The sequence below is a fragment of the Haemorhous mexicanus genome, chromosome 1, assembly GCF_027477595.1.
Source record: "Haemorhous mexicanus isolate bHaeMex1 chromosome 1, bHaeMex1.pri, whole genome shotgun sequence".
Lineage (NCBI taxonomy): Eukaryota > Metazoa > Chordata > Aves > Passeriformes > Fringillidae > Haemorhous > Haemorhous mexicanus.
Genome location: NC_082341.1, coordinates 131,181,586 through 131,202,744, shown reverse-complemented (window position 1 = coordinate 131,202,744; position 21,159 = coordinate 131,181,586). Strand labels below are relative to the sequence as shown.

The following is a 21,159-nucleotide window of genomic DNA, read 5'->3' as shown; positions in this document are numbered from 1 at the left end:
GGACAAGCTGATGATCTGGCCAGGGGTACAGGGAATTTTGGATGCTTTCCCAGCCCCTTCCACAGGTGTCCATATATACTTGGCCTCAATTCAGGAACACCTCTTTCCCTCAGTTACTATCGAATAAAAAGCAGAGAAGATTTAAAGTCTATACTGTGTAAGAACTGCAGGAATGCACTTAAAGAAGAGCAGACTGTCAGCCGCCCATCGCACACAGCAGTGGGGCGCGGGACCCTGGGTGTGCCCCGGCACGCAGGAGCTGCACCTGCACGGGCAATCGCATGTTCGGGGCAACGTGCACGGTAACACACTCTGCTTCTGGAACCACAGTCCTCCTGGTCTCAAGCAACACAAGAATTTCTTGATTCTGTACTCACATTGATTGAGATAGATCGTTCTCTAGTCGGGAAATGAAAACAAAGTCTAGTAATGGAATTGATTTTAAATTGTCACGATTAATGAATAAGAGCATGCTTTGCATCTGACAAGGTCAGTGTTCATATTTTGTTTATATTTTTATTTAATTAAATTAATTTTATTTATTTATTTTATTAAGTTATGTCTTTCAGTTATGCTGGGTTGAAATTTATCCTTGTGATTAGGTAAATTCGATGCACCTTTCAACATCACCATGTCTATTTTACCATTTTGAAGGTAAAAATCATTTAAACACTTATTAAAAAGCTCTAAGGAAGCCATGTAAGCATAAAGAGGCAAACAATGCTAAAGATGGAGTCATCTACAAGAAAAATGTTCCAAGCACTACTCACACATGCATGTTCCCAAGTACTGTAAAATGAAATTCCTGAGCCAAGAGCAAGGAATAGAAAAAAATCATGTTAAAACTGTTAACAACTCCCTATGAGTAAATCAGAAAGTGTCAGAACAACAATTTTGGAGTTAAAATTCAGAGGAGATATGAAGAAATTCAATCAGGGCAAGAATAAGTTCTTTTAACTTCCTGGTGCATTCCAGGTATTCAATTACTTCACCCAAAGTGTAGCTTGGTCAAATAATAAACAAAGAAAAAAAGAAGTGCCCCAGGAAACACTTGATCAACATGCCAGAAAAGCACTCTGAAGTGGTGCACGTTTTCTGCACCAGTGAGATCCATGAAAGTACTATTGAACAGCTTTCCAGGTGAGCATTTCCCTCACATAGTGTGGACAGAGAATATACAGCACTACAGTAAGAAGTAATTCTGCTTTTAGAAAACTTATAGAGTGTATTCTTATACCCTGCTAACCAACATTTCTTTTACATATTATGAACCAATGGCACAGATTCCAAGCAAAAAGTCCTTAACACCTCTCTCCTACCTTACCTGACAGTACCACAGTGCAGACATAGTGTTATTGCTGATGGCTCACTCCTGGTGTTTTCATCGGTCAGGTGTGGGAACTCTGTGCAGGGAGTCAGAGCTGATGCAGGTGTCTGCTTTCTGTCCCCTCCACAAATTTGGAGTTTTACTCTTTTCTAAGACAGTACAATCTCTAGACAAGTCCCAGCCCTGCACACCTTCCCCCATGCAAAGCAGAGCGGGGGGTGTTTTCCCAGGCTCTTGCAGGCACCTCATTCAGTTGTTGGGCTGTTTTTTAACTTTGCTTTGCTACTGCTACTTCCATTTTTAAAACATTTGGTTCCCAGATTTCAATGTTGTGCTTTGTTAAAGACTAGTCACTGATCATCAGGATGCTGTTTTCACTGCCATGGCCTCTGCTTTTAACTTGTGCCCATATTTTCAAGGCCTTTGTCATCCCTTAAGCTGCACCTCATAACAAGAAGCAGCTGGTATCAAGCTCTGGTTCACACAGCAAACTTTCATTAACAGATTAATAACAAACCTAGCAGGCCTCACACAGTTAAACAAAGGCCAGGGCTTTTTACTAGCACTAAATAAAGTACTTTTAAAGGGCTGCTGTGCGCCAAAACGCACCATTAGTTGCACTCTGCCAGTGTGCTAAAACCTGGGTTCTGAACAACTGATAGTAGAGTCGGCTTAGGGGCTGCTATGGTCACTGGAGCAGCAGGACTCTGCTGCAGCTACTGCAAGGTGCAAGGGGAGATGAAACAGCCCCACCTGGTGTACCAGTGTGTTCCCCTGATTTTACTGCTCACGGCTCCCTTGCATGAAAATGCTTCAGAGAATGGGGTAGTTCAGTAGCAGTTTAGGATCTTCCGAGAACAAGCAAGTGAAGTTAACACCTGAGTACTGTGGAGATGGTAAAGCCTCCACCATGAAAAAAGTGTAACAATATATTAACATAAGGGTTATCTTTTGCTTCTATAAGAAGCTCTTAGGTTATTATCTCCTCTGTTTCAAGAGCCTGGTAGGGAGCCTATTGCTGTGGAGAAAACCAAACTATGCTGCCAAAAAAGCCGCTCTAAGTCGCAGGAATTGCACGTTCTCCAGCAGAGGCAGATTAAACATGTTTTCAGGTACAAGAAAGATGGAGAGTCTACTTACAAGGGCATGTTGTGACAGGACACGGAAGAATGGTTTTAAACTGAAAGACAGTAGGTTTGGATTAGCTGATAGGAAAAAATTCCTTACTGTGAGGGTAGTGAGGCACTGGAACAGGTTGTCCAAAGGTTGTGAATTCCCCATCTCTGGAAGTATTCAAGGCCAGGCAGGATGGGGCTCTGAGCAACCTGGTCTAGTGGAAGGTGTCCCTGCCCATGACAGGGATGTTGGAACTGAATAATCTTTAAGGTCCCTTTCAAAACAAGCCCTTCTGTGATTCACCATTCTTGGTTCTCTCATTACAAGAATCTTTACCCAACTGAAGCAAAGCTTCAGGCTTTTGGCTTAGAACTTTCCAACCTCCTTTTCTCTTATTAAACATGCTAATTCCTAATTTCATATGGTGCTTTTCATCTCTACATGTTTTGACCCATTTTGAAAGTAGTTAAAAATAAACAAAGGTTAGAAATAATTATTTATTATGAAAATAATGTAAAAACATTTGTCTGCTCCCTGAACTATCAAAATATACAACAAAGACAATTTTCTGGAAAACAAAGAAAAGTCCATTGTAGTGGATGAAACTGCTTTTGTAATATACATTTTTACTATAAATATTAATAATCTTCAAAGTCTTGTTGAATATCATTCAGTGCATGTGTAAGTCGTCGTATTTTATTTTCCATGGCTTTTTTATTGTTTGCCATTTCTTGCAGAAGCTCCCGCATTTCTTCTTCAACAGAGTAGACCTGAAAGAGCACACAGAGATGAAGTAGAATTATTCCTTTTCTTAATACACCTAAACCCATATAATCTTGGCAGTTTTTAACACTGATAAGCAATGTAAGAGTTATATGCTTATGTTTGAATATGCAATGCATTATTCTTGATACTGGATTCAGAAGCAGATTTTTTTCTTTAAAAAAATGTATTAATCTGCTAGGAGGTAGAAAATACTGTATCAATACAGAAAACTTACTAAGGAAAAAAGGCACCAGTTGTCATGTCATGTCATGCACTTGCAAGAAGAATGCAGTAGATGACAGAAACACTAGCAGTTAAGGTGGGCATAGGTGAGTTAAATGGATTATCTGGTATAGTCATCATTACTCTTGCCTGTATGTATAAGGAAATGTTTAGCTATAGATTCATAAGAGCTGCATAGCATGGAGCTTTACTTTGCTTGAATATAAAACATTACAATCACTCAAGTCTAAAGATTTTCTTGCTACGCAAAGATTGCAAAGTCAGCCTGATAGATTGAAACAGGAGACTTCCAAGCACCACTCTTGTAGCAGCTGTAGAATAAAATTGCAAATATGATAAATGTATAAACTGAGTATTAAAATTACTTTTTCATTTGCTGCTTCAATTTGTTTTTCCTTTTCATTTTCCAGGTGCAAGAGTTCTTCCTGATGTGCTGCCAAAACTGACTCAAGTTGTTTTCTGAAGGCATTATCCATTTTATGAAGCTTTTCCACAGCAATCCTAAAAAAAATATTGAAAAAAAAAAATCACAGTCCTGCAAACAATTGAAGTATTTCGCTTTGTCCAGTTCTGCCTTTGAGAAAGTTCTAACAACTTAAGCATGAACACCATTATATATTATTGGCATCAAAAGTGTCCTGTTTGCTCAAGTACAATTTCTAGCTTTATGCACTGTGTTTAGGACTTCTGGCATTCTCTAAGGAGACACATTTAATCACTAGCAAAGGATATGAAGATCAGGGCTTGCTACTGTCAACATGGACAAGAAGTCCACCTATTTTCAAACATCTCCTTATGCTTTTGGTTCCCAAGAAGTGAATGAACTGTGATATCCTGTGACCAGCCTCACAGAAAGAGAAAAGTGTCTCCTTCACTGTAAATAAGCATTTCTTTAACTGCAAGCAAATTCTGCTTATAAGGGATGATTCTTAAATATGTAGGAACAAAATGCAAGGCAATTTTATACAATTAATCTACAACAAAATTCTGAAACAAACCAGAATTATTTAGAACAAAAATTTCAGTTCACTATTAATCTTCTGACAGTTTCAAACCCCAATACTATTGACTGTTTGAAGTGGTTTGTTTGGCTTTTTTGTTATTGTTGTTTGTTGTTGATTTGTTGTGGTCCAGTTTTTTTTCTTTTTATGCAGTCTTATTAACTAGCTGGTATTTTCTCAAGAATAGTTGGGAGGAAGGAAGAAAAACATGAGAAGGGGGCCAAAGAATAAAGTAAAAATCATCAGTTTAACAAACTTCTCCATCATTCCAGAAGCATATGAAATAATTTTTCAGATTATGAATACTAGTTTCTGTATCATCTGATATTTAACTATTAACTGGTTGAAGAAATTGACAGTAAGAGGAACAAGAAAATACATTTTAAATCTTGCTAATTGTATGGGAAAAGAATGACAGGTAACTTAGAAACAGTCTGTCACAGACTGAAACAGTGATTAACAGACACCAAGTTAGGCAGGAGTGTTGATCTGCTGGAGGGCAGGTAGGCTCTACAGAAGAGATCAAGATAGGTTGGATTGACAGGACTAGGTTATATATATATAAAATAACCCGTATGAAGTTATTTTCAAAGAAAATGGAAATAAAGACATTCAGATGCCGAATGTTGTAACTGAATGCCAATTCCCTGAAGTCACCTCTACAGCAAGAATTCCTTCTAGGCCCAGTTTGTAACTGAGCTCACCAAGTAGTTAAAAAGGCATTACACATTCTTTCACCACATAATCGAGCATTTCTGCACTTATTAATAGTGCAACTCTACAGTAACTGAATAGTCACAAAATAAACTATTAAAGTGTTCACCTTTGAGTTTGAAGACTTTTATTTCTTTCTTCAATCAGCTTCTTTTCTTTGAAATCAAAGTTCTCTTTCATTTGTTTAACCTGCACCTCCAGCTGGCTTAATAGCTCTCCTTTACCTTGCCACCTTTTTTTCAGCGCACTGAAAATGAAATGCACACAACTTACAATGAATGTAAATACCACTTCTTAGGAAGGCAGAAAAGTTTCTCATGCTTCCATTTTTCCACATTTTTGTGGGTTTTAATAGCAAGCAAGAATAACTTCAGAGCAGGGCTGCATACAATGATCCCAAAGAATTAGTGATTTGTATATATCACCTGTGAGCATTCTTAATGTCATCAAGTTCTACTTCTTTTTCTTCTAGCAGTTGCTTTAATTCCTCTTTTCTTTCATTTTGCCTTTCTAGTTTTTTCATTAGCTTTTCACATTCAGCAGCTTTTTCATCTAACTGTATTTGAAGCAATTTCTGAGCTTCCCGATTTTCTTCATGGTGTTTTTTAATTTGTTTATCTTTTTCTTGTAAGCCCTTTAGAAGATAAATATTTTAGAACACACAAACTCTCTTAACTATATTGTCATCACTTAAGAGTATGTGTTTAGTCTATGATGGAATAAAGCAGAGAACAACATAAAAGTTTACTCTTCTGAATGTATGAAGAACACTTAGTAAAGGGATAGTTACTTATTCTTCATCTGAAAGAAGTCTGAATTTAAAAAAAGTCATCAAAACATAAATCTGAAGTTGAAAGCAAGATAAGAAAAAAGTTTTTTTGAACTGTTATTCTACAGAAGAGTTGGATAAACAACTTATATGTAAGTCACTAAGCTCACAATCTGTGTAACAATGACTTACGCATGTAACTTTGACATAACATGCTATAAAACTTTGATTATTAAGATAAAGTCTCTCTTTTAAGTCTCTAAATGAGACATGTAATTATTGGGACAAAACATATTCTGCTGCCAAAATACTATTTTACAAGAACAAAATAATAAAAAAATATTTATGTTGTAAAATAAAAGTGAAAAAAACGTTTAAATTATTTTTTCTTTTAAACACTCAAGAAGAATTATACTATCCTTGTTTCACCTCTCTCAAAAACATTATCAAGAATAAACTGAAGCAAGGCAAAGAGAAGAAAGTCTGTACATAAACATGGTTCAGTGAGAGATTCAAAGTAGTATCACTGTGCATCTATTTAATAAAAAGCTCTCTTCTGCTTTCAGTGAAATGAATTGCCACTGACAGCCTGATTGTGATTTGTGAGTCAAAAAACTGCAAGTGCAGACGCAGCTTTTATCAAAGGGTTTGTGATAGCTAAAATTAAGACTTGCAGTGAAAGCTAAGCACACAAATTGTCAGATATGGCACTTACTTCTTTTAGTCTCCTAATTGTTTCTGTCTGATCATCCACTATTTTGTTTTTAATTTTTATGGTATCACTGTCCTGTTCCTTTTGCTTTTTTAATGTGTCAATCTCATTTGTTAATACTTCAATTTTTGCCTCCAGTTTCCCCCGATCTTGTGCAAGATGAGCTCCTGGACAAAACAGGATATTCACATTACAGCAGCTCATTTCATAGATGACTTCAAGATGTGGAATGTTGTGAGATTGGGCTGAGGGAGGCAAAGGTAAGAACCTTACAAACCAAAGGTTTGACTGTTTTGCTCACTGAAAACACTGTGGGGATTTAATCTGTGGGTAGGTAACACTTAAGAGGAAATGAAGAACTGAAGGTCTGTGTTTTTTTCTTTTTGAAAACTTCTCTGAAAAATAGTTGACAATAATTTTTACAGACCCCTAAAGACCACAAGGTGGTGCTGAATCACAGGTGCTGAATAGAGAAAAATGAAAAATGCCCAAACTTTTTTTCTCCCAGCATTTAACACTCTTTTAAGATATATACTGAAATATCCATATTAGATTTCCCTACTAGACAAGAAGCATTACATAAAATTATTTACAGATCCTTGTTTTTCTAGTTTCATGTTTAAAAGTTCTTTGTACAACTTCATGGCATTTTCACATTTTCAGGAAACAGATAAACTGTATTCACGGCTGACTCCCACAACTGCTGTTAGAGATCCTGTATCAGCCCACGTGCCACAGAACATTTTTTTTTGCACATCATCTTTAACACTGGATAAGATCAGGAAGGCATCCAAGGACCTTGTCATGATTAAAACTCTATTGGAGTGTTTATTTGGAACATAAGATATTGAACACCATTTTTTTTTCTGCAAAAGAAAAAACCCCACCATTTTACCCTGTTCTGCCAACTCCTGCCCCCATATTTTTCTTTCCATTTTTAATCCATCAATCACAGATTCCTGGGCTGTCAGCTGGGAAATAAGTTTTACATTTTCCTTTTTTAGAAGTTCAACTTGAACAGCCTTTTGTTTGTCCTCCTCAATCACAGTTTCAAGTTCTCCAGTTCGACACTGTATGAACAAACATTGGGAAAAGACAGTAAGATAATTTAAAACAATATGTAAAATTTCAAATCAGTACTAAGGGGTTAGGAAAGTATTCCTTATATACACCAAATTAAGTAAACTGAGAAATATTCTGCTTGCATTCCGGGCTCTGTCTGCATCTCATTCTAGCTGTGAAACACAAATGTTTCCTTCAAATAGACTTACTTCAATGCAAGAAAACTGTAAAGCTGACTTCTAAATACCCACGCTAAAGTATTAATGTCATCATAAAAACCTGTTTAGAATTATAAATGCATAAGTCAAGAAAAGCAGAAGAAAAAGATATTAAAAACTGAATCAGAAGAAGACCAGAAGCTGGGAAAAGCTTTAATTTCCAATGATAAATATGTATCTTCAATTATCCAAGCTATATTTTGTTTTACAGATTACTGCTATTTAATATAGGAATTCTTCAATTTTGTTCTTAAAAGCATCACTTACTGGCAGAATCGTATTCTGTACAACAACAAAATGTTTGGGCACCCTAACAACAACAACAACAACATGCAGAGGGGAGATTAGAACCCCAGCTGTGCAGGGGTTGTACTCCACCCAAGTTTTAGCACAAAGCCGGACTGGATCAGACAACCATTCAAAAGTTATGTCCTTTAAATTTAAAAAAATTATTTACAGATAATAGAATAGTACTAGGCTATGTTACCACAAACCAACTGTGCCCAGAGTATTTAAGATTAAAATCTGACACTCAGTAGATAATAAATAATACTTCTAATATTATACAACTAGGAGATACTAAGCTGCTAATAACTACACTGCATTATTTGTTCAATTACAGTTTTACTTCATACTAGCGACCAGTGCAGAAGCATGTTCCATTTCTTTGAATTTATAAGGGATCAGGGCTATTAATGTAGTTTTGATTGACCAACTAGTATATAAAAACTGCTACTGGTCACAGGGCAAGGAGTCCACTTTCCAAAGCATGAGTGAGTCAACATTTTTCTATATGGGGAGCAGTGTTTGTGAGAAACAGAAATGCAAGATGCAAGAATAAAGACTGATGTATACTACAGCTTCTTAGTGCAATAGGAAACCTCTGTGTTTTAGTTAATCAAGCTTGTATGGAATCATTAACTTTTATAGATGAAATATCACAAAAAATAATCTATGTAGTTGAAATGTTTTGAAACAAATACCTTTAGGTTTGCTGTAGCTTCTTCATTTGATTTTGTTAATTCTGCAATTTTTGCTTTCTGTTCTTCAACTAAATTTGTCAGGTCTTGGATCAGACTTGCCATGTCTTTTTCCCTTTGTTCCAACTCAAACAGGGCTTGTTTGTATTCAACTAGATCAGCAGAAGCTTTTTCAAACCCCTGTTTTACCTAAAATTTTATAAGACAAGACTTGAAAAATGCTAACATTTGGAAAAAAATGTGCATATATAAACATAAATGACATTTGAATTTCAAGTGAAGACACAGAAATTCATCAGCTCTACAGGAAATTAGTGAATATCTGAAACCAGTTTTCTCCTGGTTTGTTCATGAAACTACAACTTGAAAAACTGGTTGTACCCAGCTGTGTACTTGTAAAAAAACCCCCAAACAAACAAAAAACCACCCTCAACACACAGAAAAAAAAAAAAAAAATCATGAGTGGATGGGAGGCAGAGCAGAAAAACCATACTTGGGAGCTAAAAACAATGGCTGGATTTAATCTCATTGTTAAAATTGACATTAAAATCGCAAAAGGAGGACGAAGTTAATTCAAGCCTTTTTTTCTTCCAACAGAAAGATTTGAAGAGCAAAACCCCTGTCTTTTATTTCCCCTCTTCTCCCATCTATTTAAAACTTATTTAAAACAAAGAAAAACAAGTTTAAGGTGAAGAATTGAATATTTTATTTAACATATAAAAAATGTAAATACTAGCCACAGAAATAAATTCCTTGAGGAATTTAGCGAGCGAGCTTTGAATTTGAGTTTCAAAATATATATCCAAAATTCAGTTTTGAAAATTTACACAATAAGGAACTATATTACTAAATATACTTGTATATATATATTTAGCAATAAGGTTATCAAAACACAAACCAATAAAGAGGTTTTACTGTAATTGAATATATTCTAATTAAAGGCCAACATATTTTAAAAGAAATTAATAACATCAGACAGAAGAGGTTTTTAAAATTTCTTTTGATTATCTACATATGAACAAAAATGCTGGGGTTTTTGAATGCTGACTTGGCATTTGCTGTCATTGTTCTAATCACTGATATTTCAAGCCTTTCTACCAGTATTCTTGCATGAATCCTTGGAGCAAAGATCATAGGGATAAAAAACCAACCCAACAAAACATCAAAAAACCACACCCAGAATTATCCACCTGAACCCAAGACAGTGAGGAGAACTACAACTTCACCTAGCGTGAGATGTAATGTTCTTAGTCTTACCTCTTTAAACCTTTTTGCTTCGATAGTTAAAGCTAAACGAAATTCATCTTCTAACTCTCTGTACTTCTGGTTTGACATGTTAATTTTCTCCTGCAATTCTTTAACATGCTGTTCATGCCTCTGCTGCTCTTTAGCCACTTCTTTTGACAAAGCGTCTTGAAATTCAGGTCCATTTAAAGCAACTCGGGTTCCAAGTTCTTTCCTGAAATTACCAGGCATACACTTGAGACATGAACTGCAGAATCTCACAATGCTATTTTAATTTCTTTCCTTGGTCTTACTGAACAAGGATAATGAATTACATAATAAATGGGATAAATTCCTTCATCTCACAGACAGCCTTCAGTCTTCTCTGAAAATGGCCCTGGCATGAGGAAAATTCTGTTGACTACTGTTGAAAACACCCAAAGGAATATCCTTACTTTTTAATTCAAACATTTGTAGAAATTATGCAATTGTGCTTTTGCTGTGATTTAGCACTTGTATGCTTTGCTGTTAACAAATATCTGGAAGTGACACTGGAATCAGAGAAAAGCCCTGTACAGCCAGACACCCTCTTCTGCAGTCAGTCATTCCTTTCACCCTCACCCAACAACTGCTGCTATTCACTCAGACCCAAAACCTGAAAAGCAGCAGCAACAGGGACCTAAAAGGACAACGCTGAAGCAAATGTACTCTCTACTTCATCACTACTCTGTTCATCTACTTTAAAGCAAAAAAATATAAAATATCCACTGTCCTTCACATTCTATCTTTTGGAGCTTTATGAGGTAATTATTCAAAGTTCCCAAAATAAAGCTGTAAGATTCTTCCCATCTAAACCTGCCATTTTCTTGGTAACTGAATAAATTTTCCCTTGTACAATTTAGAAAATTTAACCAGCTTATTTTATTAATAACATTCCTTATATAATACTATACCTCATGGTATTCTTGATATAGTTTTTACACATATTTGATTGTATGAGCTGAACATCACAGAATTTAGCCTCAAGTATTCTCCAAAAAAGGGAAATTTTCAAAGAGGAAAACAGTCAGGCAAGTAACTCACACTCCACCCAACAAGCAAGGTTCTGCAGAGGCTCCAGAACACTTTGTGTTATTGCAGCATATGCAGCTCTTCAGTCAGTAATTCAAATACAATTTTATTTTTATCTGATTATTCCTGGATTACAGGTCTAGTGTTTAAAATAAAGAATTTGGCCATATTATAAGAGAAAAACCTTTCACATTAAAGGCTGGAAGTTGCCCACACCAATTTATGAGTCAGGAATCTACAAGATATTCATGAATGGGCAAGAGAATGTGTCGGAAGACATCTACGTTTTCACAATGACCATCTCTCCCACTAATCAAAAAAACCCAAAACAAACCAAACCCGGACAAAAACCCATCTGTACTTTAGAAGGCATTTAAAAAACCATGTTGGCAACACAAGCATCTCTATTAACTTGTGAGAAAAAAATAATGACCATACCTTTGCTCTTGCTCTCTTAATACAAGAAGCTCATGGAGTTGTTTTACCTTCTCCTTCTGTTGTCGGACAGATATTCGAAGTAACTGTACTTCTCTTTCATTTGCTGATGCTTTAAGCTCTGCTTCTTGCACCTGTTTTATCTATGTCATAAAGACAAGAGCAAGGTTTTCTTAAAACTGTAATCTAATTGTCATGCTTTATACTAGAACACAAAGGAACAGGTGCCTTCTAAGAGTTCTTTGTTTGGGGTTTTTTGTTTGATTTTGTTTTGGTTTTTTCTTAATATATTGTAACACTTGAAGAAATTTAAGATAAGATGTTTAAAATAAAACTTAACTTCCTACAACTCAAAAAACAACCTTGATAAAGAACCAAGGGCATTTACTTAATTCATAAAGAACTTCAAGGTATCCTGCAGAAGTGGAAGAAGTGCATTGGCAGAACAATTTCTGCAATTAGAAACTATTTTATTGTTGTATTAGTTTCAAACAAAACATTTTTAGATATATTCAATATTAACTTCATTTTTTAAACACTCCACTTTTGTCAAAATCTCCATCTTTCTGATTTGTACAGTTTAGAGCTGTAGAAATTGTAGAAATTTAGTTTAGAGCTGCTGAACACAGCTGTTTTCTAATGATTTTACAAAAAATGTAGAATTGGTATAAACACCAGATGGCATACTCCACTTTTTCGATGCAAGCTTTTATGAGTAATTCCATTTTATAGACTTAAGTCTTTTAAATACAAAACTCTTTTCTGATTCAAGATGAAGAAAAGAGATATGAAAAAAAGTTATAAAAAAGGGTTGATTACTCATTAAATGGTAATTCAAAATCAGGACAATTCAGAAGGCTCAGTTTTTATGTTCTACATATTAAGCCTTTTCATGAATAATTTAATGAGTAACTTTTAGACACATCACACTGTATTCCTTTGCTTTGTGGAAGAAGTGAAGCAATTCTCTCCTAAACCGAAGCACTTAAAAATGTCAAGCAAGAACACCTTTTGACTAAAATGTCAAGGAAGAACAAGGGAATAGGGTACACATTTAGATGCATAGTAAACTTACTTATCTTGAATCCCTTCAAGAAGTCATCTAGTAATGCTGACTGAAGGCCTCAAACAGTGGTGGCTATGTGGAGTAACCATAATTTACCACTGAAAGCAATTGCTGGGACAATGAGAAAGCTCTATGAAATATTCTAGAATTTCTTAATCTTGGAATTGATAAAATAGGCCAAAGGTATATTAAATCTGAACATTAAAAAGAGCTTTTAGTTTTGAGAGCATCATGATTATTCTTTGAAACATAATTATTAAGGAGTATTTGCTACAGGATCTTAAGGACAGGAAAAAAGACCTTCCCTTAATAAAAACCATCCCAGTAGTAAGATGTCTGTTGATTTTAGCAACTTTAAAAACTTGTCTTTATCACTCTGTGTTTTCAGAAAATATCAACTCTCAGTGTTAAGTACATAGCACTTGTTCTCCTTTATCTTAAGGCCACCATAAAATTTATATTTATAAAATACATTAACTGACAATTAAAATGGATACCTGTTATTAACTACTAATACGCAGAAAAAAAGCCCCAGGTTTTATTTTGGAAAACTCAGACTCAGTGTTGGTAAAATCTAGTATTTCTTGGCATTCAGGACTGGTAGCCACCGTGTTGCCACTGCATTATTTACTCATGAAAAATATTTACCTCGGCTGCTCGCTGCTGCAACCTCTGTGTCTCCATCTTGGACAGTGTTTCTTCTAAAGCTCGCATGGTCTTCTGATATTCTGCTTCTTTATTTCTTGCCTGATTTAGCTCATTAGTAAGTCTTTCAGTTTCACCTTTCAACTGCTGGACATCTGCTTGCAGTCTTACTTTGGCATCTCTCTCTTTCAATATCAATTCCTTTAACCTGAGAATAAACTCAGTAAAGTTGTATTAGAAATGCTTTACTTGTAAGTTTCATGCCAAATACACAGAGAAAAAGGCATTAGTAGCTGTTGTAGCTACACATCTTGGTTTTTAGTGTGTTTTACTATTAATAGCACTGTCATAGAAAGCTGTTTAAAGAGACATAAACTATTAATTAAGTCATGTGTAGCATTACTATATGGAGATTCATTTAAAAAAAACTGAGATGGAGACAACCTCATAGATAGATCTTTTAGGAAATAACATTACAGTATTACTTTGCTTTACAGGAACATAATACACCTCTTATAGAGACGGTATAAATGTAGATGGGTATAAAATAAAGGTTGGAAGTGACCCTAAAACAAAAAGGGAAAAAAGGGAAATATTCACAGTCAATCATGGATGGTAACTAAGGAAGCACGTGGCTTGGTTTTTCCTAAAAGAAAGGAGGCTTTGATAAATACAATACAGTTAAGAAAAAGCCAAATGGAGAAGACATCTCCAAGAATAAGGAGATCTTTTAAAAAAAAAGGCTGCTGCTCAGAACACACAAGGATGGTGTCAACCACCTCTCTGAAGACGTGCTAGGCCTGCCCTGCACAAGACATGGCCTATGGGCCAACTCTACCCTGCCAGAAACATTTTTGTTCTTATGTGCTGCACAAAAAAAAAGCAAAGAACTCTCTAGGTGTATGCAGAAAGGGAGACAGGGACACAAAAGGCAGAAGTATGATATGGAACAGCTACTAGAGCTTGAACTAAAGGTATAGTTATGATACAGGTTGTTTGGAAAGTAATGGCTAGAAATGGAGAAAGTGGCATACTGATACTGTTCTATGACAAGAACAGGAAGAAAGCTGCAGAAGGGAATTTCACTAGGTAATACTGAGAGAAATTCTAGCACTACTTCTTGATGCCTTATTTTCTAAGTATATTGTTTAAAGCTGTCCTTGTTTCTTAAGCCTACAGAATGAATTATTGGAAACGAAAAAGAAAACCTTAACAAACTCTTAGATTACAGCATTATTTCCCTACCTGTCTCTAGTGAATAAAGCCATACTCTGAATATTCTTTTCTTCTTTTGCATGCTTCTGTAGCTCACTGACATGCTCTAATAATTTCTTCTCTGCTTGCTCTGCTTTCCACCTCTTTTCTTTCTCCTGATCCAGTTCTTGAATTAGAGCCTTAGCAAGAATGTGATAAGCATCAACTTACTAGGAAACATTCAAACATAGCCAAAAATAATAAACAATATTTAAAACTGTAGAACAAGACTTTTTTGTCTTTCTGGAATTCAGAAGAAAGTGCAAGTGACCAGACCAAAAACTTCCATAAAAGTGAAATAAAATACATCCTCTCCCAGCTGGCACTACAATGCAGATATTTTTATAATATCTACATGCAATTGTTCTTGTCACATCCAGTTTTAGTTTAACCAGGAGACATATGTTTGGCTTCAGATGACAACATATTTAACTTGAAATGATGCAAAACCTACTCGGTATGTTGAGTCCTCTACGTGATTTGAATTACATTCTTCTACTTTTTCCATATTGCTCTGTCTTCCAGTTAGTATTTCAGCTTTTCTTCCCACTACTTTAAAATGAGAGTCATTCTCTCCGGAGCACGGACACTTTGAGGAACTCTTCTTCTCTTCCCTATATGCAGAGTTTAAAGAGTAAAAGTGGATTCAGACACTTTTAAATGAAAAAAACTTTACAGTTTAGTGCAGCAGCTAAATACTAGAGAGTTCAAAACCATTTAGAAAATAATTTGCAATCAGACCACAGAAACAGCTAAATTCAAATATTCAGCTCTAAAAAGATACTTACAACTAGCAGATGCTACCTAAAACCATCTCATGATCACATAGACACAAAATAATTTTAGAAGAGTAGACTAGCTGTAGAGCTGCAGTGGCTGAATAAATATATTCCAATTTGTATTGTCTTCTAATCATCACTTCTAATATTTACCATACAAATCAAATAAATCACTATGGCATCCTCAGCTTCATCAAAGATATATACTCTTGACCATTGTTCTGACACCATGAATCTTTTAATTATCAGTTCCATCTGTGGAGAATTCTTTTGCCACCACAATTTAAAACAAAGATGGAAACATAAGCTGTTAGGATTTTTAAAGTGTTTGTTTTGGAATCTTCAGTTCAATTTCCTTCTCACCCGAAGAAAGAAACAACTGAAGGAAGCCTCAGTAGCTACTCATTTTCAGGGTACTATTAATTGACTTGCTTTACTCAACCTACCACTTTCAGTGAAATGTTTCAAGTTAAAACTATGTTCATGCTGACAATATTCAGTTTAATTAATTTGGCTTGATACAGTAAACACTGAGATACCTGTAAGTAATTTTCTTCTTTAGATGACTTGCATGACCTTTTGTAGATAAGGCAGTTTTACGGTAAGTGGGGATCTTGCTTCCTTTCATGACCTTTCTGTTGTTCTCTTTTCCACTCTCATTTTCACTCTCAGAAGTTGGATCTGTGTCTCTCTTAGCTTTGAGAGCACTTGGAGCAGCTTCCTGTCTTGAACTATCAGACACCTAAGAAGAGATCAAAGTTTTAGATATAAATTTTACAGTTTCTGATTGGCTAACACTTATTCAGGTGCAATTTAAAAAAAAAATCACACAAAATAATTTTGACAAAAAGTAAACAATTGCTTCCCTCCTTGCTGAAATATATATATTTTTTAAAGCTAAAGTAAACCCAGAATGCTTGAGAACATATAGTTGTTTTCTTTTGAAATACCTGAAATTTGGTAAAATCGTTAGGCAGTTGGGGAAAATTGTAAAACAAACAGAGCACTTAAAACCAAAAAAGCCTTGCAAACACCAGTACCAAGCAAACCTGAGAAACTGATGTTATCTATGTTAACAACACAAACTACAGTACGTGACAAGCATCTCAGACTAAGTTAACCTATTGGTGAAATTAATTTTCACCAACTGTATAATCCAGGCACTTTGGTGCATTTCTTGTTTTACTCTGGTTCAGGTAGTACATAGATGGTTTCAGGACTAAAAAAAAAAAACAAACCAACATTAAAAAGAATTTTCTAATGCAACATGGTATGTTGTATGGGAATAGCTCTGCTATTTTCATACACAATGGTTTTTATTCTGCATGATTCATGATACAAAGTGCAATCTTCAGTTTAAAGACTTGTTTTTATTTTATTCCCAGCTTCTCAAAATGATTAAGAACACATTAGCACAGTCAGCCCATAATACCAGTAGAAATGCTCTAGTCTGGTTCAGCAAATTTTTCATTATCAGAAAGGCACACCTTATCTTACAAACAAAACTCGCTGTGCAATCACAGTAATTAAAAAAAAAAAAAAAATCACCTTTTCCAGTATCTGTAAAATCTGATCTTCTATTTTTTTAATCCTCATCTCACTGTGTATTTTATCAAGGTGGGTCTTCTCGGGTTCAGAAGATGAGACAAGCTCTGTGGAGGAGCTGGTGGCACCTTGCACTGGTATCCTTGAACGCTGCCGAAACTGAGCCAGTGCCTGGTCGATGTGTGGTGTTGCCAGCAGTAAGGGAACATTGTTCTATCAGAAAAAACAACTCTTGTAGCATTAATATGCTCGTGCAATATAAAAATAGAATGTGTCAGTTTTACAACTAGGACACACAAACTATGGCACCTGATCTCGGGTGGAAGGGCACCCAGATGAAACCAAAGAGCCCGAAATATCTTCTAAACACTGCAAATCTGAACAGTTTTCTTCTGCCAGGTCCACTGGTTCACCAGAAATATTTGTTCCATCTAGAGCTGTTAGCTGGGGTAATGACTGAAGAACAGTTTCTCTATAACCTTGAGAAAAAGACCACATTTAAATTGAAATCAACCTTCCAAAGATGCCTGGTGTAATTTATGTACCTCATCATCTTAAATGATTTATTGCATTTTTAATGTAATAAAAAAACGTAGTGAGTTATTTACCATTGTCTCGTCTTTCCCCTCCCAAGGCTTTCAACAGACAACATTACAAATTAAATCAACTGGGAAGCTGCCTGCCTAGTCCTGATCTACACAGGGATTTCCCAGCCACCATCAGCACACTGCAATTGCACAGACAACCTTTCAACATCAGCCTACTGCACCCGAACAGTTGTACCAAGTGGAAAGGTAGATGAATGTAATGGGTAGAAGGGTGAAGGGTAGATGAATGAAAAGCAAGTTCTGAAAGGGCTTAGACAACTTCATCCTTTGTAAGTGAATGAAATAAGGAGTTATGAAACTGTAAAACACTGAAGTTAGCACTTTTAATTTATTAAAATTTGGGCTGCTGAACACTGCAGTTTTGAAAGTGCCACCAAAGACACAGATATGAAGATGTACGTAAATACTTGCAGAAGAAAACTAGTGTCATTTTCTAAGTTAATCAGGTAAGTTTAATAGTCCTCTTACTGTTTCTGTAGTGCTTGAATGTATTTGCAAAACATGATGAGTGCATTTAAAAACATTACTTAAAACTTTGGCTTTCCTCAGTAACACCTGGTGTTTCTTTCTAACTGTACCGACATTACACCTGTATCAATTGTATGCTCATGATATGATTGCTATTTTCTATGGTTGTAATTTCTACTGTCTTACTCTTTGAAATTACCTTTAAACTCTTGCAAAAGCATCAATCCTCCACTTCCACCTTCCTGTAAGAGATTTTCCTCTCTTACACAGAAAATAAAAAAAACTACACCAATATAAAATGCTACAATTTAACTTGTTTGAACTTAGATATTTTAATGAGCTGTAATATTTTAATGGCCTGAAAAACCTACCCCCAAACCAGAAGCTCAAATGCAACTGAAAGTGATGCATCCACATGCATTCTCCAACTTGTCTCCAAGCTGCCTAGTGAAACACCTTAAACCTATTTGGATGACAATGTTAATTACTGCAGAGTATCCAAGAGTCTGTTGCTGCTAACCAAAGCAGGGGTAAAAAGAAGGAAAAGCTAACTGTTACTTATCTTTCTCTTGTGGTCTCTAGCAGTAGCAGACTACCTATTTCCTGCCTGCCTTCTGCCTAAAAGTTCAGTATCTCTACATATGTTCTTTTGAGTTCTCCACCTTTCTAGCTTATAATATTAATACTCCTGTCCTTTCACTAGACCATGTGGCTCAGAGCCCCATCCAACCTGTCCTTGAAGACTTCCAGGGATGGGGTATCCACAACCACTCTAGGCAACCTGTTCCAGTGCCTCACCACCATTCACAGTAAAGGATTTTTCCCTACTATCTAATCTAAACCTACTCCAGTTTGAAACCATTCCTCCTTGTCCTGTCACTACATGCCGTTGGAGTCTCTCTGCTTCCTTCTTTTAGACTCCTCTCAGGTACTGCAATGAGGTCACCCTGAAGCCTTCTCTTCTCCAGGATGAACAATCCCAATTCTCTCAGCCTTTCCTCATAGGAGAGGTACTCCATCCCTCTAATCATGTTGGGGGCCCTCTTCTGGGCTCACAAGTGAAAATGTTGAACCTTATCAAAGCATACCATTTACAATTTTGATAATAATTTTGCTGTTGGGAAAAAAAGGATTTTTTAAAATGGAAAATTAATTCATTTTGACAGAATTTGGATTTCTGCAGGCTGGCCGGTTTATGAATAAATTTGCAAGCTTCAGAAAATGGCTCACAGCTTAAAGGAAATCACTGAGCTAATGAGCACAAATTATCTACATAAGATCAGATCCATACCTGCTATGTGACAAACTGGATTGGCTTTTCCATTTCTTTCCAGCGTGAGGTTTGTCAAACAGCACAGCCCCTTCGTGCACTGAAGCAAGTGATTCATATTGCTTACACAGTTGCTGTGAAGGTCAATGTGGCTAATCTTATGTCTGGTTCCATGAAGGGATCGAAATCCTGGAAATTTCAGGACAAAAAACCCAAACAACCACAAAGTAATGTTTTCTGCTACAGTCCTAGACTACAGGGTTTAGAACAAACAGCATCTTGTTGAAAAATACTCAGTAAATAATATATCATAACTAGAAATGAGAAAACAACATTTGCTCCATATCCTTCCCTACATTTTAATTACCTATGCCACTCTACCCAAAGTACAACACTTAAGCTACTTATGTGAGCTAACTTTAAAGAAACAGATTAATCTCTGGCTGTTAAAAAGCATGTAAAAACAAACCTTTTCCTTCAAGTTTCATTTTATAACACATGCTCACTAACAAAATTGTTACCAATGTTCTTTTCATTTCCCATTACAAGTTCTCTTGATTTTGTAGCATGAAATCATAAGAACTGACCATTTCAACCGAGATATACAAAAGAACTTCCAGATCATATGTAAAGTTGCATTTTTGTTCTATAAAAATGAAGGATATGAATATTTTGGAAGTAAGTCTGAAATGTTTACTGTACTACTTTCTGAACAAGCTTGGCCTCACCAAACACAGAAGAATAAATTCCAGTTCAGAACAATCTTTGGTGTTAAAAACTTTAAAGATGAGAAGAGCAGCAATAGCCACCTATATTAGAATTATTCATTGAATTGGCACTTGAAGTGCTAGAAACTTCTCAAAATACACTTGGTCAAGTTTTTTAAATTCAAAGTCAGACAAATGCTTTCTAGTTCACAGCACATGGCAACATCACTTACCAGAGAGATCATTTATGCGATTATATGACAAGTTCACCATAGTTAAATTAAAGAGTTTTTCCAGTCCTAAACAAAATGAGGGGAAAAAAATATAAACAGTAGGATTTTCAGAAGAATGCTCTGCTTTCATCAAATTCAAAACTTGCAAAGTGAACCTTTAAAGATCCTAACTACGAATTATGACTATAATCATATTATAAAAATCATGTTTTTCTTCTAAATTAAGGCATTTTGCTATGATAAGGCTTATGAAGACTATACATACTCATCTTAAAATTTACTTTATAAAATGGTTAGTATACTAATGCATACTAACTCGGTATAACCTTAATTATATGCAAACATTCCGGAAGTAAACATTAAAACGACTCTCAGAAAACCTTAGTAAGTTGCTAAATGGACAGAGATAAACATTGCAGACCCTCCACTTTGGTTAGCAGGTTGCAGGACAAGCTCAGGGTGCGTAGCTTGGCCAGGGAACCGAGCCCCTCGATGCGGCTAATCTGGTTTGATGACAGATCCAAGTGCTGCAGATTCCGGAGGTGGTCGAGCCCTTGGATCCTGGCGATGAGGTTACAGTGGGCGTTGAGCGTGTGCAGGTCCGAACTCAGGGACACATCCCTCAGGCTGCGGAGAGAGGAGCCCACCGTCAGCCGGCAGCTCGGCCCGGCGCCGCGACCGCCCCTCTCCCCGGCCCGTCCGCACTCACCTCTTAACGCCCTTATCCATGAGGCTGAGCTCGCCGGGGATCCCCGCAGTCCCGCCGGGCCCCCGCGCTGACCGCATCTCGCTTCAATGCTCCGTCGTCTCCCACGGCAGCAATGCCCGCCTTAGGCCGGGACAAAACGCCTCACGGCGCCGCCTCACGGCCCCGCCGCCGCCGCGCTCCGCTCCGGCCGCGTCCCGCTCCCGCCGGGGCAGGCGCGGCCGCGGGGAGGCGGCGCTGC

At 36.4% G+C, this 21,159-nt stretch overlaps 1 protein-coding gene across 2 annotated transcripts; it reads right to left on the bottom strand.

Moving 5' to 3' along the window:
• Window positions 1-2,926: 2,926 nt before the first annotated feature.
• Window positions 2,927-21,142, bottom strand: LRRCC1 (leucine rich repeat and coiled-coil centrosomal protein 1). 2 transcript variants are annotated; one of them, XM_059863027.1, is made up of 19 exons: window positions 20,922-21,140; window positions 20,634-20,839; window positions 20,213-20,278; window positions 19,294-19,461; window positions 17,236-17,405; window positions 16,930-17,139; window positions 15,921-16,123; window positions 15,057-15,216; window positions 14,594-14,742; window positions 13,352-13,556; window positions 11,641-11,780; window positions 10,165-10,366; window positions 8,911-9,096; window positions 7,543-7,717; window positions 6,651-6,814; window positions 5,592-5,800; window positions 5,276-5,413; window positions 3,817-3,952; window positions 2,927-3,213 (listed from the first exon to the last, which is right to left on the bottom strand). In XM_059863027.1, exons 1-19 carry the CDS (start codon window positions 20,996-20,998, stop codon window positions 3,082-3,084), a joined length of 3,096 nt encoding a protein of 1,031 aa, XP_059719010.1. In that variant the 5' UTR covers window positions 20,999-21,140; the 3' UTR covers window positions 2,927-3,081. The 2 variants fall into 2 exon arrangements, 1 of the variants encoding a protein (XP_059719010.1); XR_009488782.1 differs by lacking the exons at window positions 2,927-3,213; window positions 5,592-5,800 and having other exon boundaries at window positions 20,922-21,142.
• Window positions 21,143-21,159: the final 17 nt, after the last annotated feature.

What these genes read in the sequence shown, in the direction of transcription:
- LRRCC1 (XM_059863027.1), bottom strand. Translation starts at nt 20,998, where the DNA reads ATGCGGTCAGCGCGGGGGCCCGGCGGGACTGCGGGGATCCCCGGCGAG. An exon ending in AAGAAGAAAATTACTTACAG is followed by an intron (nt 15,217 to 15,920) that starts GTATCTCAGTGT and finishes CTCTGCATATAG; the next exon opens with GGAAGAGAAGAAGAGTTCCT. An exon ending in CAATTAGGAGACTAAAAGAA is followed by an intron (nt 5,801 to 6,650) that starts GTAAGTGCCATA and finishes TATCTTCTAAAG; the next exon opens with GGCTTACAAGAAAAAGATAA.